Genomic DNA, 15072 nt, shown 5'->3' on the forward strand with positions numbered 1-15072 from the left:
ACCTGAAACTACCACTCTGGGGCATATCTTTAGGCTGCTCTGGGTGATATCTTTAGGCTGCTGTGGGGGATGTCTTCAGGCTGCTCTGGGGTGTGTGTTTAGGCTGCTCTGGGGAATGTCTTCAGGCTGCTCTGGGGAATGTCTTCAGGCTGCTCTGGGTGATGTTTTTAGGCTGGTCTGGGGCGTGTCTTCAGGCTGCTCTGGGGTGTGTCTTTAGGCTGCTCTGGGGAATGTCTTTAGGCTGCTCTGGGGAATATCTTTAGGCTGCTGTGGGGCATGTCTTCAGGCTGCTCTGGGTGCTGTTTTTATGCTGCTCTGGGGTGTGTCTTCAGGTTGCTCTGGGTGATGTTTTTAGGCTTCTCTGGGGTGTGTCTTCAGGCTGCTCTGGTTGATGTATTTAGGCTGCTCTGGGGCGTGTCTTCAGGCTGCTGTGGGGCATGTCTTCAGGCTGTTCTGGGTGATGTTTTTAGGCTGCTCTGGGGCGTGTCTTTAGGCTGCTCTGGGTGATGTTTTTAGGCTGCTCTGGGGTGTGTCTGCAGGCTGCTCTAAGTGATGTTTTTAGGCTGCTCTGGGGTGTGTCTTCAGGCTGCTCTCGGTGATGTTTTTAGGCTGCTCTGGGGTGTGTCTTCAGGCTGCTCTGGGTGATGTATTTAGGCTGCTCTGGGGCGTGTCTTCAGGCTGCTGTGGGGCATGTCTTCAGGCTGCTCTGGGTGATGTTTTTAGGCTGCGTTGCGGGATGTCTTTATGCTGCTCTGGGGGGGTGTTTAGGCTGCTTTGGGTGATGTCTTTAGGCTGCTCTGGGTGATGTCTTTAGGCTGCTGTGGGGTGTCTTCAGGCTGCTCTGGGGGATGTCTTTAAGCTGCTGTGGGGCATGTCATTAGGTTGCTGTGAGGTGTGTCTTTAGGATGCTCTGGGGGATGTTTTTAGTCTGCTCTGGGGATGTCTTTAGGCTGCTCTGGGTGAAGTTTTTAGGCAGCTCTGGGGGATGTCTTTAGGCTGCTGTGGGGATGTCTTCAGGCTGATCTGGGGATGTCTTTAGGCTGCTCTGTGGTGTGTGTTTAGGCTGCTCTGGGTGATGTCTTTAGGCTGCTCTGGGGGATGTCTTCAGGCTGCTCTGGGGGATGTCTTTAGGCTGCTCTGGGGAATGTCTTCAGGCTGCTCTGGGGAATGTCTTCAGGCTGCTCTGGGTGATGTCTTTAGGCTGCTGTGGGGCATGTCTTCAGGCTGCTCTGGGTGATGTTTTTAGGCTGCTCTGGGGTGTATCTTCATGCTGCTCTGGGTGATGTTTTTAGGCTGCTATGGGGTGTGTCTTCAGGCTGCTCTGGTTATTTTTAGACTGCTCTGGGGCATGTCTTCAGGCTGCTGTGGGGCATGTCTTCAGGCTGCTCTGGGTGATGTTTTTAGGCTGCGTTGCGGGATGTCTTTATGCTGCTCTGGGGGGGTGTTTAGGCTGCTCTGGGTGATGTCTTTAGGCTGCTGTGGGGAATGTATTTAGGCTGGTCTGGGGAATATCTTTAGGCTGCTGTGGGGCATGTCTTCAGGCTGCTCTGGGTGATGTTTTTAGGCTGCTCTGGGGTGTATCTTCATGCTGCTCTGGGTGATGTTTTTAGGCTGCTATGGGGTGTGTCTTCAGGCTGCTCTGGTTATTTTTAGACTGCTCTGGGGCATGTCTTCAGGCTGCTGTGGGGCATGTCTTCAGGCTGCTCTGGGTGATGTTTTTAGGCTGCGTTGCGGGATGTCTTTATGCTGCTCTGGGGGGGTGTTTAGGCTGCTCTGGGTGATGTCTTTAGGCTGCTGTGGGGAATGTATTTAGGCTGGTCTGGGGAATATCTTTAGGCTGCTGTGGGGCATGTCTTCAGGCTGCTCTGGGTGATGCTTTTAGGCTGCTCTGGGGCGTGTCTTCGGGCTGCTGTGGGGCGTGTCTTCAGGCCGCTCTATGGAATGTCTTCAGGCTGCTCTGATGTGAAGTTTTTAGGCTGCTCTGGGGCGTGTTTTCAGGTTGCTCTGGGGCGTGTCTTCAGGCTGCTCTGGGGAATGTCTTCAGGCTGCTCTGGGTGATGTTTTTAGGCTGCTCTGGGGCGTGTCTTCAGGCTGCTCTGGGGCGTGTCTTCAGGCTGCTCTGGGGAATGTCTTAAGGCTGCTCTGGGTGATGTTTTTAGGTTGGTCTGGGGTGTGTTTTCAGGCTGCTCTGGGTGATGTTTTTAGGCTGCTCTTGGTGATGTTTTTAGGCTGATCTGGGGGATGTCTTTAGGTTGCACTGTGGTGTGTGTTTAGGCTGCTCTGGGTGATGTCTTTAGGCTACTCTGGTTAAGTAAATAAGGCAGCACACTGCAGCGCTAGAACATGCAAACTTGAAAACACAAAATTTGAACTGCATTACTGCACTAGAAATATGAAAAATGAGAGCGTTTAGCGCATAAAAATGGCCAATTTTATGTGTACCTGGTAGCCCCTTTACGGCATCTCTCTTATACCAGGTTCTAAACTTGCCTTACCTCGCTGAGAATAAACGTCTCCATCTGAACGGGTACATGTGAAACCTCTTCTAAGACTAAAATTCTCTCTCTCTGTGGAGGGGTATTGGACCTGCTGTAATTAAAACACCTGAAGCTAGGAGGCGGAGTGCATGATCAGAAGGCTAAAGAATACATTTCAAAAACCTGAAACTACTACTCTGGGGCATATCTTTAGGCTGCTCTGGGTGATATCTTTAGGCTGCTGTGGGGGATGTCTTCAGGCTGCTCTGGGGTGTGTGTTTAGGCTGCTCTGGGGAATGTCTTCAGGCTGCTCTGGGGAATGTCTTCAGGCTGCTCTGGGTGATGTTTTTAGGCTGGTCTGGGGCGTGTCTTCAGGCTGCTCTGGGTGATGTTTTTAGGCTGCTCTGGGGAACGTCTTCAGGCTTCTCTGGGGAATGTCTTCAGGCTGCTCTGGGTGATGTTTTTAGGCTGCTTTGCGGGATGTCTTTAGGCTGCTCTGGGGTGTGTGTTTAGGCAGCTGCAGTAAAATAAGCGTTAAAAACTGACAACTTTTTACTCGGTAGCAAGTTCTCTTTAAAGGGGTTCTCCAACAAATAAAATGAATACATCTGAAAATACATTCATATAAATAAATTGATACGTCTAATTATTGACACTCATCTCGTCTGGGGGGGTGATTGTAATGTTTTTATTTAGAATTGTCGCTGTCGCATTACTGAACACAAAACCCATACTAAACTCTCAGCAGGACAGGTTGTGTGGGTAGAGAAAGCTCTCCTTTCACCTCTCGAGGGATTGTGTGTCTGCCAAAGCTGGGATAATGTCTCAGCTGAAGCTCAGGCAGCTATGTCAGAAGCTGAGAGGAGAGAGAGGAGGAAGGACGAGAAGAAATGCAGGCTGTGGGAGATGTTCTTTTCTAACATAGCTTTCATCTCATCTCAACCTGCTCACTCTGGTTTCGGGTGTCGGACCGCAACGATCGTATCCCTTTGATGTAGTGACTGGACACTTGAATAGGACGGGACAAGACAAGCTGCGTTACCAGGATCGGTCTTTCATACGGATATACTCCGATGTTGCTTGCCTCAGCCGTCAAAGACAAGGGTCGTCTCCTAAATGTTCCTGAAAAACCCCATGATTAGTCTTGATTTAGCCCACAATATGGCGCACACAGTCTACGTCTCCTGTGCGCAGAAAATCTAATTATCAGACCAGAATGTTTGCTATTATTTATTATAATTAGTTATATAACCCCCAAAAAAATTGGAATGTTGACTTAGAGCCAAATCAGAAATTTCTCCCACTTTGCACAGCTCAGTATTTATCGTAGCTCCACTTCACAATTTCCATAGACGTTCCGAGTCTATCTGACATTCCCTAGAGACGATCCTTAGAAGACATCGCTCGCACATTGAAGTCCTTCATTGTCTGTAATGCATACCATGTATCAGGACTAACTCTATCAGAGGAAGATGCGCGATCCCTGAAAGAGTTTTCGTTTCATCTAGTTGTATGTTCCAGTCAAACACTTCTTCACAAAAACTGTTGATGCACAAGTCTTCGTTCTCCGATTGGCCCATCATGTCTTCATCAACAGCGCACCCATCAGCGCCTCCCCCACACTTGTCATAACGGCACTTTAAAACTCTCTCGAATTCTGCGTGGGGGAGATCAACCAGCGTCACATTTCTCAGCGCACAGTTTTTCTTTCTTTTTTTGGGAGGTTTAAGAAAACATAATGAATTTTAAACATTGAAAGCACCAGTGTGCTCAACGTAGGGTAAAATTCTTCACTCCGGCATCGTCGTGTATATTTTGTGCCTTTAAGATACATAGTAGTATATTCTTGACAGGCACTACACACTCCCTCATGCATCGTGGTTCACCGTCACTCATCTATAACTCAAAAGTTTGGCTATACAATCATTTGGAAGCTATATATTGTCCCGGTTTCACCTCTCGAAACGTAAGCTGGTCAGAAAAAAAAAATTAAAAAATATCTGGTGGCATGTCCTTATCTCCTCTTCTGCAGAACCCCCCCCCCCCCCCCCGATAAACAGCATCAATTATGCACAATATCTATTACATTAAACATTCTCATCCTCTGCTCTGTAAAAGCTTGATTTTTCCCTCTGAAAAAGCAAAATTTACCTTTGAAACATTATGTTCCTACATCATCCTAAAACACAAACACTTACACAACTTAGACAGTCTTTCCAAGTCATTAGTTACAACATATAGGTCATCATATAAGCTCCATGCTTAAACTCTGGCGCTGTTGTAACATTCCGAACAGGAAGTGACATTCCGAACAGGAAGTGACATTCCGAACAGGAAGTGACATTCCGAACAGGAAGTGACACGTATTGTTGATTTTTTTTTCCTGTCGCCATGTGGTTTGTAGTTTGATTGAAATAATATATAAAGAATAAACAGCTCTGTGACCGTCTCCGGTTACCACCGTATTTCTTTGTTTAGGTCACATTATCTCCCTGTCTTGCAATTCTCAGACCGGTGTGGTGCGCCTGTTGGAAGGATTGTTGTGTAACGACTCCTTGTAGTCTTTTTGTATGGAGTTGTGAACTTGAAGAAAGTTATGCTCCCTTTCGGAATTTAGTAAAGAGCCAACAGTCATCTTGGTAGGGTCTCGGGCAGTTAAGGTGTAGAGGGAAATATCGCTAGTGGGAATAGGGTTGAAACTTTTGCCTACAGGGGAAGGGTCTCTAGAGCGAGGCTCTGTAGAACGGGAGCTGGAACGCCTCCGGAAACGATACCGGTAGCTTGGTATCCGGGTAAAGGCAGACTTCTTGAAGAGGTCGGAATGGGATTTAGCTCTTATTTGCCGATGTTTTTCGATAAACATGTGTACAGCTAAAACTCCAACCATTTCGGCAATAATGAATGATAGGGCCCCGAAATAAAATGACCAACCATAAGAATAGTTGCTTTTCTTGGAGTCACTTTGGCCGGGGTCTCCGGCATTGGCAGAAATGTAGACAATTATTCCAATAATGTTGCTCAGGCCTGAAAGAGAAATGAGTCGTTAGCCAAAATCATTCTAAGGGTAGTCCAGATCCAAAATGTCATGTGTATAGCAAAGCATGAGGTTTTTCTACCAACCATGGTGGTCTTGACCATACACATCGATGCCGACCATCTAATGTGTAGACCTCCCGATCATGGATGTTGGATGGAGATAAGAATTGGGCACTTGGGTCCTTATGGTCTTTGGGAAGATAAGCTGAGACCAACTTATTCTTCTTTTTTGACCGAGGACACATGTGAATGTGCTTGTCTACGGGAAGAGACATCTTTGCACAAACCACATAGTTGAGCAAGTGGAGCAATATCTAGGACCACTTGTGCAAGATCCGGGGAAAGTAATGTCCTTAGCAATCAGCCAAATAAAAGTAGTAAGTTGAATATCTTGCTACGGAGAAATGTAGGTTTGCTTCACACTGTCATTGAGTCGTGTGATGAATGCAGGTGGCGGAGCTTAGTGAAATAACATTATTATTTGGTACAATAGGAGCCATATACTGCAGGGGACATCTGGATCTCTGCCGCAGAATAATGAAGCTCCGACTGATACAAAGAAATATTAAGAAACATGCGAGATCTAAGTGAAAAATATATAACTACTCTTTTGTTAAAACTGGGCAAATTGAGCGAATACTCACCCGCCGAGACGAAGAAGATCCCCGCACTGAGAATGACATTTTGCTTATTTTTGTAAAACTCGCTGGCCGCGACACAGAGACCCCCAAAGAACAGAAGGCCGACGCTAAGGATGGGAAAGATACTGGAAGCTCGAACCGCACCTGAAGAGACAGAGGAATAAATGAATACACAGCAGAGACCAGAAACTGTAATATAAGAAACTATGGCGGAATCTGGAGGGGCGACCATGTACCACTTGTAATGCCGGTATCATCGGAAGTGGTAGAGGGGCTGCTGGGCCTCCGTCAAGCATGGAGGTCCAGCTACGGAATGCACTCTTGGGACCGAAGCGTCGCGAGGGGCATCGGTAAAAGCCTAGCCTGGATCCGGGGGCCGACGGAAGATGAGTATATAACTATTTTGTATTTTATTTCTTTTTTTAACAGGGATATGGTGTCCACATTGCTATATACTATGTGGGCTGTGTTATATACTACATCTCTGTGCTATATACTATGTGGGCTGTGCTATATACTACGTGGCTGTGGTATATATTACGTGGCTGGGCAATGTACTACATTGCTGTGCTCTATACTACGTGGCCTGGGTTATATACTGCATGGGCAGTGTTATATACTACGTCTCTGTGCTATATACTATGTGGCTATGCTATATACTATGTGGCTGAGCAATATACTACGTGACTGGGCAATATACTATGTGTCTGTGCTATATACTATGTGTCTGTGCTATATACTACGTGGCTGGGCAATATACTACGTGGCTGGGCAATATACTATGTGTCTGTGCTATTTACTACGTGGGCTGTGCTATATACTACGTGGCTGGGCAATATACTCCGTGGCTGTGCTATATACAACGTGACGGTGTTGTATACTATGTGGGCTGTGTTATATACTACGTGGCTGTGCTATATACTGTGTGGCTGTGCTATATTTCTCTGCTGTATCTGCATCATGAATCGTGGTATGTGTTAAAGAGGGGGGCCCAATGAGACTCTTTCGCCAGGGGCCCTCAAAAACCTGGAGCAGGCCCTGGCTTCACTGATTGGTCACACCCGACCGCGAACAATCAACGACAGGCGCAGTCCGCCCGCAAATTGGCGCAGAATTTGAAAAAGAAGTAGCAGCGGATCCTAATTATTATTAAAACATAACAGAATTGGAACCCTGCTTCACTAATTGGTCACGGCCGGCTGGCCGAAACCTGTGTATCAATTGCATTATTCTGAAAACTTCATAAATAAACTACATACATATTCTAGAATACCCGATGCGTTAGAATCGGGCTATTATCTATATATTATCTATATATCTATCTATCATCTATCTATTATCTATATATCTATCTATTATCTATCTATTATCTATCTATTATCTATCTATCATCTATCTATTATATATCTATCATTTATCTATTATCTATCTATCTATGTTTTATCCATCTATTATCTATCTATTCTCTATCTATCTATCTATCTATCATCTATCTATCTATCTATTATCTATCTATTTGTCTATCTATTATCTATCTATCTATCTATCTATCTATCATCTATCTCTCTATTATCTATCTATCTATCTATCTATCTATCTATCTATCTATCTATCTATCTATCTATCTATCTATCTATCCATCTATTATCTATCTATCTTCCGTCTCCCTTGTATTTCTTTGTCTATTGCTTCGATTCTAGGGACACAGCGGCGTCTTCTCCTGGTTCATCCTTCACCTGGTGACTCGGATAAGAGCCCCGTCCCTTTGATTAACGTTTTCCGGCTGTGAATGTGCTACCTGCCGGCGTCTGTTCTTGCAGCTTTTTCTTTTTTTTTCTTCCCCCCTCCTGTAACAATTGTGTATCTACTTCTGCGCTTTCTCTAATGCGAGAGAACAGGTTCAAAGTTCCCAGGGTATAAAAAGACACAAAGAAAAATAGACGTCTGTCTCTCAATAAATATAAAGCTATCTAGCCAGGCCGAGAAAGGCCGGGGGCATCCAGATTGCAAGGAACTTGTTACAGAGTGTCTTTATTTATCCAGAATCCCGGCGAGCATCTTGTTTCTATCAGCCGACTTGCTCGGGGCTCATGGAGCCGCGCACATGATTGGCTCGGGACCGGCACGCTACATTGACATGGAAGTCACTGATTATTGACCGCTCCGCGGCCGAGCTCTGCAGCAACCAGTCTGTTTTGCTCGGTTTTCTGTAAATGTAGACAATGGTGGGAGGATTCAGCTGACTCTCAGCGCCCGGTATCATCAGAGCTATATTAATCCATGGTCCAGTGGCTACATCGGTAGTTCGTGGCCACTGGACCAACCTTCTCCTACCCACCAGTGCCTCTTTTGATTAATCGGTCTTAATGCACTCAAGACGTTGTGCCAAAAGAGGAGCCAAGCATGTAACTCCCCGACCTAGCCGACAGTCCGTGGTCACCAGACCAAGCATGTAACTCCCCGACCTAGCCGACAGTCCGTGGTCACCAGACCAAGCATGTAACTCCCCGACCTAGCCGACAGTCCGTGGTCACCAGACCAAGCATGTAACTCCCCGACCTAGCTGACAATCCGTGGTCACCAGACCAAGCATGTAACTCCCCGACCTAGCCGACAGTCCGTGGTCACCAGACCAAGCATGTAATTCCCCGACCTAGCCGACAGTTCGTGGTCACCAGACCAAGCATGTAACTCCCTGACCTAGCCGACAATCCGTGGTCACCGGGTCAAGGTCCTCCAAACCTCCACCTTTTTTTGCCACCAATCCGCCACCTCTTTTAAGTGTTAGGCCCGGCACAACATCACGATGACGTTGCACCTGACCTAATATTCAGAAGAAGTTCTTGTGATGCCGGCAGGTAGGAGGATGTCCACAAGGCTCCGGTCCAGTGGCCATGGACTACTGACCCTGGACCAGGGTTCTGCAAATCATTTTGCTCAAATCTAGTAGCTACCTATGTGAAGACGCCATTGGGGTCTCTTTAGGAGTCGATTAAGTGATCTGCATTACTAAATGTAAGCTTCCAAGTATATTGGTGCCCAAGACAGTGAAGGCAAATGTCTCCTTCACGTTCTGCTGTGGAAAAGGTCCTGGGTAGTTCCTAAGAATATCTACCCTTCTCTCCCACCAGGTTTTTCATATATTTTTAATAATCTTCCAGGTGACTCAATCCTGTTAGTGAATCAGGAACGCCATGGGCCCCTGCTTCCCATTCTCCAAAAACCAATCAGCTACTACGCCATTGGATTTATCTTTATGACTTCCTCACCTCCCTGACATCTGTCGTTCCCCTTTTCGTACCCGTAGACCCTCTGTGCTTGTTTAGAAACCTCCTCAGTGTCTATGTACTAAAGTGAATATCAGGTGGGGAGTAGAGGGGGGATGCAGCTGCAGTTTTTCCCTTAGTGAAGAAGAAAGCATCACATTGACTCCGAGTGCACAGCACAGCTCTGATGTCACACCAGAGGGATGACACATAATGATCACCTAACCCTCAAATCCATAATTACAGTATCGGACTGGCAAACGCCCACCGGTAACATTGATTCTTGGGGCCCACTGTTCCGCTACATGCAAAAAATAACCTGACCCTAATACATAAAATTACTTTGGCTTCTATGCAATAAAGATTTGGCTAGCTTGTTTACTGAATAATTAGATCATACCTTTTTTTCTGCAAATTGTGAATCAAGCGCACTACTCATTAGAACTCCATCACAGGGGCCTACCGGAAGATTCCCCTGTTCCCCCTTGAGCCAGTCCGAGTCTGCATAAGTATGCAATGTATGCCACCCAAGATGGGCCAAGGCCAGGGACAATCTTTGCATTTGCTTTTGCTTGGGAATCAATTATCTCTTCACAGTGGCCTACCGGAGGATTCCCCCGTTCCCCCATGGGCCAGTCTGAGCCTACATAGGTGTGCAATGTATGCCACCCTAGATGGGCCAAGGCCGGGGACAATCTTTGCATTTGCTTTTGCTTGGGAATCAATTATCTCTTCACAGGGGCCTACCGGAGGATTCCCCTGTTCCCCCGTGGGCCAGTCTGAGCCTACATAGGTGTGCAATGTATACCACCCTAGATGGGCCAAGGCCAGGGGCAATCTTTGCATTTGCTTTTGCTTGGTAATCAATTATCTCTTCTCAGGGGCCTACCGGAGGATTCCCCTGTTCCCCCGTTGGCCAGTCCGAGTTTGCATAAGTATGCAATGTATGCCACCCTAGATGGGCCAAGTCCAGGGGCAATCTTTGCATTTGCTTGGTAATCAATTATCTCTTCACAGGGGCCTACCAGAGGATTCCCCTGTTCCCCCATGGGCCAGTCCAAGCTTGAATAAATCTGCAATCTATGCCACCCAAGATGGGTCAAGACCAGGGACAAATTACAGTTAATGTCACCTGACTACACAGTCTTTGCATTTGCTTTTGCCTGGGAATATCCCTTTACAGGACACTGCAAAATGGCATGGCCCTTTTTATCTGCTACCACTTTGTCTTATCCTGTGGCTGTGAACTGAAGATCTGGCTATCTACAGTTGTGCACCAGAGGGGACCGCAAGCTACCTATCTGCTATAGTATATTGTCCTCCAGCCTTGTCGGTGGGGCTTATACCTTCGGCCCCCCACCTGAATACAAACTATTTTTTTCCAGTGCTCTCCAAAGACCCTTTCTCCTTATAATTACATCCACAAGTTTGGGACTGGCTTGCTCCCACCTTCTCGCCCCTTTTTGTCCCCTATTCTGCCATGAAGGGAAGTTGCTGAGGATGTATAAGTTGACTATGAATAGCCCAGACCGCCTGTTATTGGGGATGAAGAGCGGACAGGGAGATCATTCAAGGTAAAATCCTTACGTAGTAAATACTCTGCCGTGTCCTGCTCGTAATCTGCGTCCTCCGGAAAATGATCAATTTTCTTGCACATTCCTCTGAAGGCTCCTGCAGGAGAGAGATAACTAGTTATACAAAGGCGGTGACTGTGCCAAAAAAATATTGGAACTTAAAAACTCCGTCTTCAGAGATGAAGGGTCCTGCAAGTCATTAAGGCTACGTTCACATTAGCGTTGCGCGCCGGTGCGTCGGCGATGCAACGGCGACGCAACGCGCGACGCACCAAAAACGCGCGCAAAAACGCTGCGTTTTGCGACGCGTGCGTCGTTTTTTGACGAAAATCGGACGCACGAAAAATGCAACTTGTTGCATTTTCGTGCGTCCGACGCTAGCGTCGAAAACGACGCACATGTCGAAAAACGCAAACAAAAAAACGCACGCGTCCCCTATGTTAAACATAGGGGTGCGTCGCCGCTGCGTCGCTGCTGCGTCGCCGACACAACAGCGACGCACATTAGCGTAACGCTAATGTGAACGTAGCCTTACATGGAAAAAAATAAACACAAAGCAGACGTCATTTTTTTTTTTTACTTAACTTTTCACTCAAAAATTTACGTCCTGCCTTAGTATAGAAGTCATGTACTCTCAGCAGCCCGGGTCAGGAGCAGTTAAGCCTTGAGGAGCCGGGATTATTTTACATTACTTATTTCTAGTGTCTTTTGTATATAGGACAACTAGAGTTTTCTTTTAGCCAATATAGAATCAAGGAGACCAAATTTTCTGAAATATTATTGATCTAATATATGCGTGTAAGAGTTTACAAAATCTCGGGGCCTAGTGATGCACTGATCTCAGGGACTCTCCTTGTCCTACCACGTCCAGACTATGACAGATTATGGTCCACCTGGCCATGTGTATAAAGAAACAATCATGGAAGTGGAGTAGAAGAAAATCTGAGATCTTGGCACATCTCAGACTTGGTGCCTTCTATGCTGTATGGGTGTCTATGGACAGTGAATGGAATCAATGAAATTTCAACAAATTCTTGATGCAAACATAACAGCATCATCTGTTAGAAAGCTGAAGGTGAAAAGAGGATGGATTCTACAAATGGATAATGATTAGTGATGAGCGAATATACTCGTTACTCGAGATTTCGCTCGGGTGACCTCCAAGTATTTTTTATTGCTCGGAGATTTAGTTTTTCTTGCCGCAGCTGAACGATTTACATCTGTTAGCCAGCATAAGTACATGTGGGGGTTGCCTCATTGCTAGGGAATCCCCACATGTACTTATGCTGGCTAACAGATGTAAATCATTCAGCTGCGGCGATGAAAACGAAATCTCCGAGCAATAAAAAATACTCGGAGGTCACCCGAGTGTGCTCGGGAAATCTCGAATAACGAGTATATTCGCTCATCTCTAATAATGATCCTAAACACACGTCACAATCCACAGTAGACGACCTCAAAAGGCACAAGCTGAAGGTTTTACAATGGCCCTCACAGTCCCCTGATCTGAACATCATTGAAAATCCGTGGCTGGACCTCAAAATGGAGGATGCAAGATGACCCAGGAATCTCACAGAACGGGAAGAATTCTCCAAGGAAGAATGGATGAAAATCCCTCAAACAAGAATTGAAAGACTCTTGTCCAGGCTACAAAAAGCGTTTACAAGCTGTGATACTTTCAAAATGGGGCGCTACTAGATAATAAACATGCAGGGAGCCCAAACTATTGCATCAGCCCATTTTCCTTTTTTGTAATTTAATTTGTTTTCCTAGTCATCTAAATACCCTGGCGAAGGAAAAGGGCTTGTTTGCCCCTTGGCACATGGGACACAGGCTCCAGTTGCTCCTCACCAGCCACGCCCATGCAGATCCTCAGCCAGGCCCCTGCGGATCCAATCGTATGTCTCTAGTGTATTAGCTAGCAAACTGCATTAGCCTGGTTTTTCCCTGGTCCTCTCCTAATTCCTGTGTGCCTGCCCAAATTCATCTTCTCTCTTTTCATCTCCAATACTTCACTCTGCAGCTTCTATTTCTCTGGATATAGAATTTCTTCAAGACTTCAAATTAATCCATGAAGCTCAACTCTGTAGGCATTCAGCCGTGAGGACCATGCATGGGAGACACCGAGGTCTTTTATGTATATAAATATTGAAAAACAGCTTTTAGGACTTTTGACATTCGCTTGTAAAAGACTTCTCCATGGAGTTGCTCACGTGGAACCCAAACCAATTTCTGGCTATCATTGCGTCCAAAACAAAAGCGGGACTCATGACCGAAGATGACAAACCTCCATTGTCTCGCTCTGAACCATGGTAACATTTAAGAGCTATGGCGAGAGGTCAATTGAGGACCTGTATCTGGATGTCGCCTCGTAGCCCAATTCATGCAAACATCTGATGGTGCGTGTAGACACTATATGACACATTAGGCTCGGTCCATGACTTCTAATTTCACTTATAGTACAAAATTGATGCCATTCTTAGACTCTAACGAGACCACGTGGCCATAACGAGGCCTTCACGAGGGATCATCATACCGGTTTCCATTTTTTAAAAATCATTTGCATATCATTAACATGTCTACTTATCCTGTGATGTGCTTAAATTTCAAAGTTGAGTATATATTTATAATGTACTAGATGTTGGCCCGATTCAAAAGCTTCGGGTATTCTAGAATATGTATGTATGTATGTATGTTGCGCTGTCAGTGGTGTTTAAATCCCGTACTAATATCGCTGATTGGCTGATATCCGAGACAGACAGACAATTAGACCCTTAGACAACACAATGGCGGCACTTGACAGCAGTGGAGGACAATGATGATTCCAGAATTCGTGGCCTGGCGGCCTCGACCAATCAGAGACGCGGGATTTCCAGGACAGACAGACAGACAGAAAAACCCTTAGACAATTATATATATAGATGTATATACATATAGAGTATTGTGGAAAAGTTTTACGCAGGTGAGAAAATGCTGCAAAGTAAGAAGCTTTCACAAATAGAAGTGCTAATAGTTTATTTTTTTCAGTTCACAAGGTGCACAGTGAATGAGGAAAAGAGAAATCTAAATCATAAATATATTTAATTTCATCAGTTCTTGTCACTTCTACACTGTGGGAGGTTTTTCCAAACATCTTGGAGAACAGATCCCAGATCTTCAGTGTATGAGTCTTGCGCGGATCCTACTGTTTCTCCGGGTAATCCCAGACAGATGTGAGGACTCCGAAGAACTATTTTCAGCATAAGGAAGAGCAAAGAGTCTTGGATGTGATTATTCTGGCCCACAGAGTGATGATCCGGGCCCACAGAGGGATGATCTGGGCCCACAGAGTGGTGATCCGGGCCTACGGAGTGGTGATCCAGCCCCACAGTGTGATGATCTGGCCCCACAGAGTGATGATCCGGGCCCACAGAGTGATGATCCGGGCCCACAGATTGGTGATCCGGGCCTACAGAGTGGTGATCCAGCCCCACAGTGTGATGATCTGGCCCCACAGAGTGATGATCCGGCCCCACAGAGTGATGATCCGGCCCCACAGAGTGATGATCCGGCTACACAGAGTGGTGATCCGGACTGACAGAGTGATGATCCGGCCCCACAGAGCGATGATCCGGGCCAAAGAGAGTGGTGATCCGGACCCACAGAGTGGTGATCCGGACCCACAGAGTGGTGATCCGGACCCACAGAGTGGTGATCCGGACCCACAGAGTGGTGATCCGGACCCACAGAAAAATAATCCGGCTCCACAGAGTGATAATCCAGCCCCACAGAGTGATGATCCGGTCCCACAGAGTGATGATCGGGCGACACAGATTGGTGATCCGGCCCCACAGAGTCCTGATCTCACATCATCCGGTCTGGGATCACATGAAGACACAGAAGGATCCGCACAAGCCGCATACACAGAAGATGTGGGATCAGTTCTCCAAGATGTTTGGAACAACCTCCTGCCAAGATCCTTCATAAACTGTGTACAAGTGATGAGGAGAAGCGATGAAGGTAAATGCCGGCCACAGCAAATATTGATCTGATTTAGATTTCTCTTTTGTTCATTCATTTTGCATTTGTTCAACTCCTA

The 15072-nt window shown here is 46.3% G+C and overlaps 1 protein-coding gene across 1 annotated transcript; it reads right to left on the reverse strand.

Annotated features, from left to right (window-relative positions):
• Window positions 1-3144: 3144 nt before the first annotated feature.
• LOC138645324 (voltage-dependent calcium channel gamma-3 subunit-like) lies at window positions 3145-11094 on the reverse strand. The gene is made up of 3 exons (XM_069734538.1): window positions 11008-11094; window positions 6158-6298; window positions 3145-5501 (listed from the first exon to the last, which is right to left on the reverse strand). Exons 1-3 carry the CDS (start codon window positions 11075-11077, stop codon window positions 4984-4986), a joined length of 729 nt encoding a protein of 242 aa, XP_069590639.1. The 5' UTR covers window positions 11078-11094; the 3' UTR covers window positions 3145-4983.
• Window positions 11095-15072: the final 3978 nt, after the last annotated feature.

This window comes from Ranitomeya imitator, chromosome 7 (genome assembly GCF_032444005.1).
Source record: "Ranitomeya imitator isolate aRanImi1 chromosome 7, aRanImi1.pri, whole genome shotgun sequence".
Classification (NCBI taxonomy): Eukaryota; Metazoa; Chordata; class Amphibia; order Anura; family Dendrobatidae; genus Ranitomeya; species Ranitomeya imitator.

What these genes read in the sequence shown, in the direction of transcription:
- LOC138645324 (XM_069734538.1), bottom strand. Translation starts at nt 11,077, where the DNA reads ATGTGCAAGAAAATTGATCATTTTCCGGAGGACGCAGATTACGAGCAG. An exon ending in CACGGCAGAGTATTTACTAC is followed by an intron (nt 6,299 to 11,007) that starts GTAAGGATTTTA and finishes CTGTCTCTTCAG; the next exon opens with GTGCGGTTCGAGCTTCCAGT. An exon ending in GATCTTCTTCGTCTCGGCGG is followed by an intron (nt 5,502 to 6,157) that starts GTGAGTATTCGC and finishes TTTCTCTTTCAG; the next exon opens with GCCTGAGCAACATTATTGGA.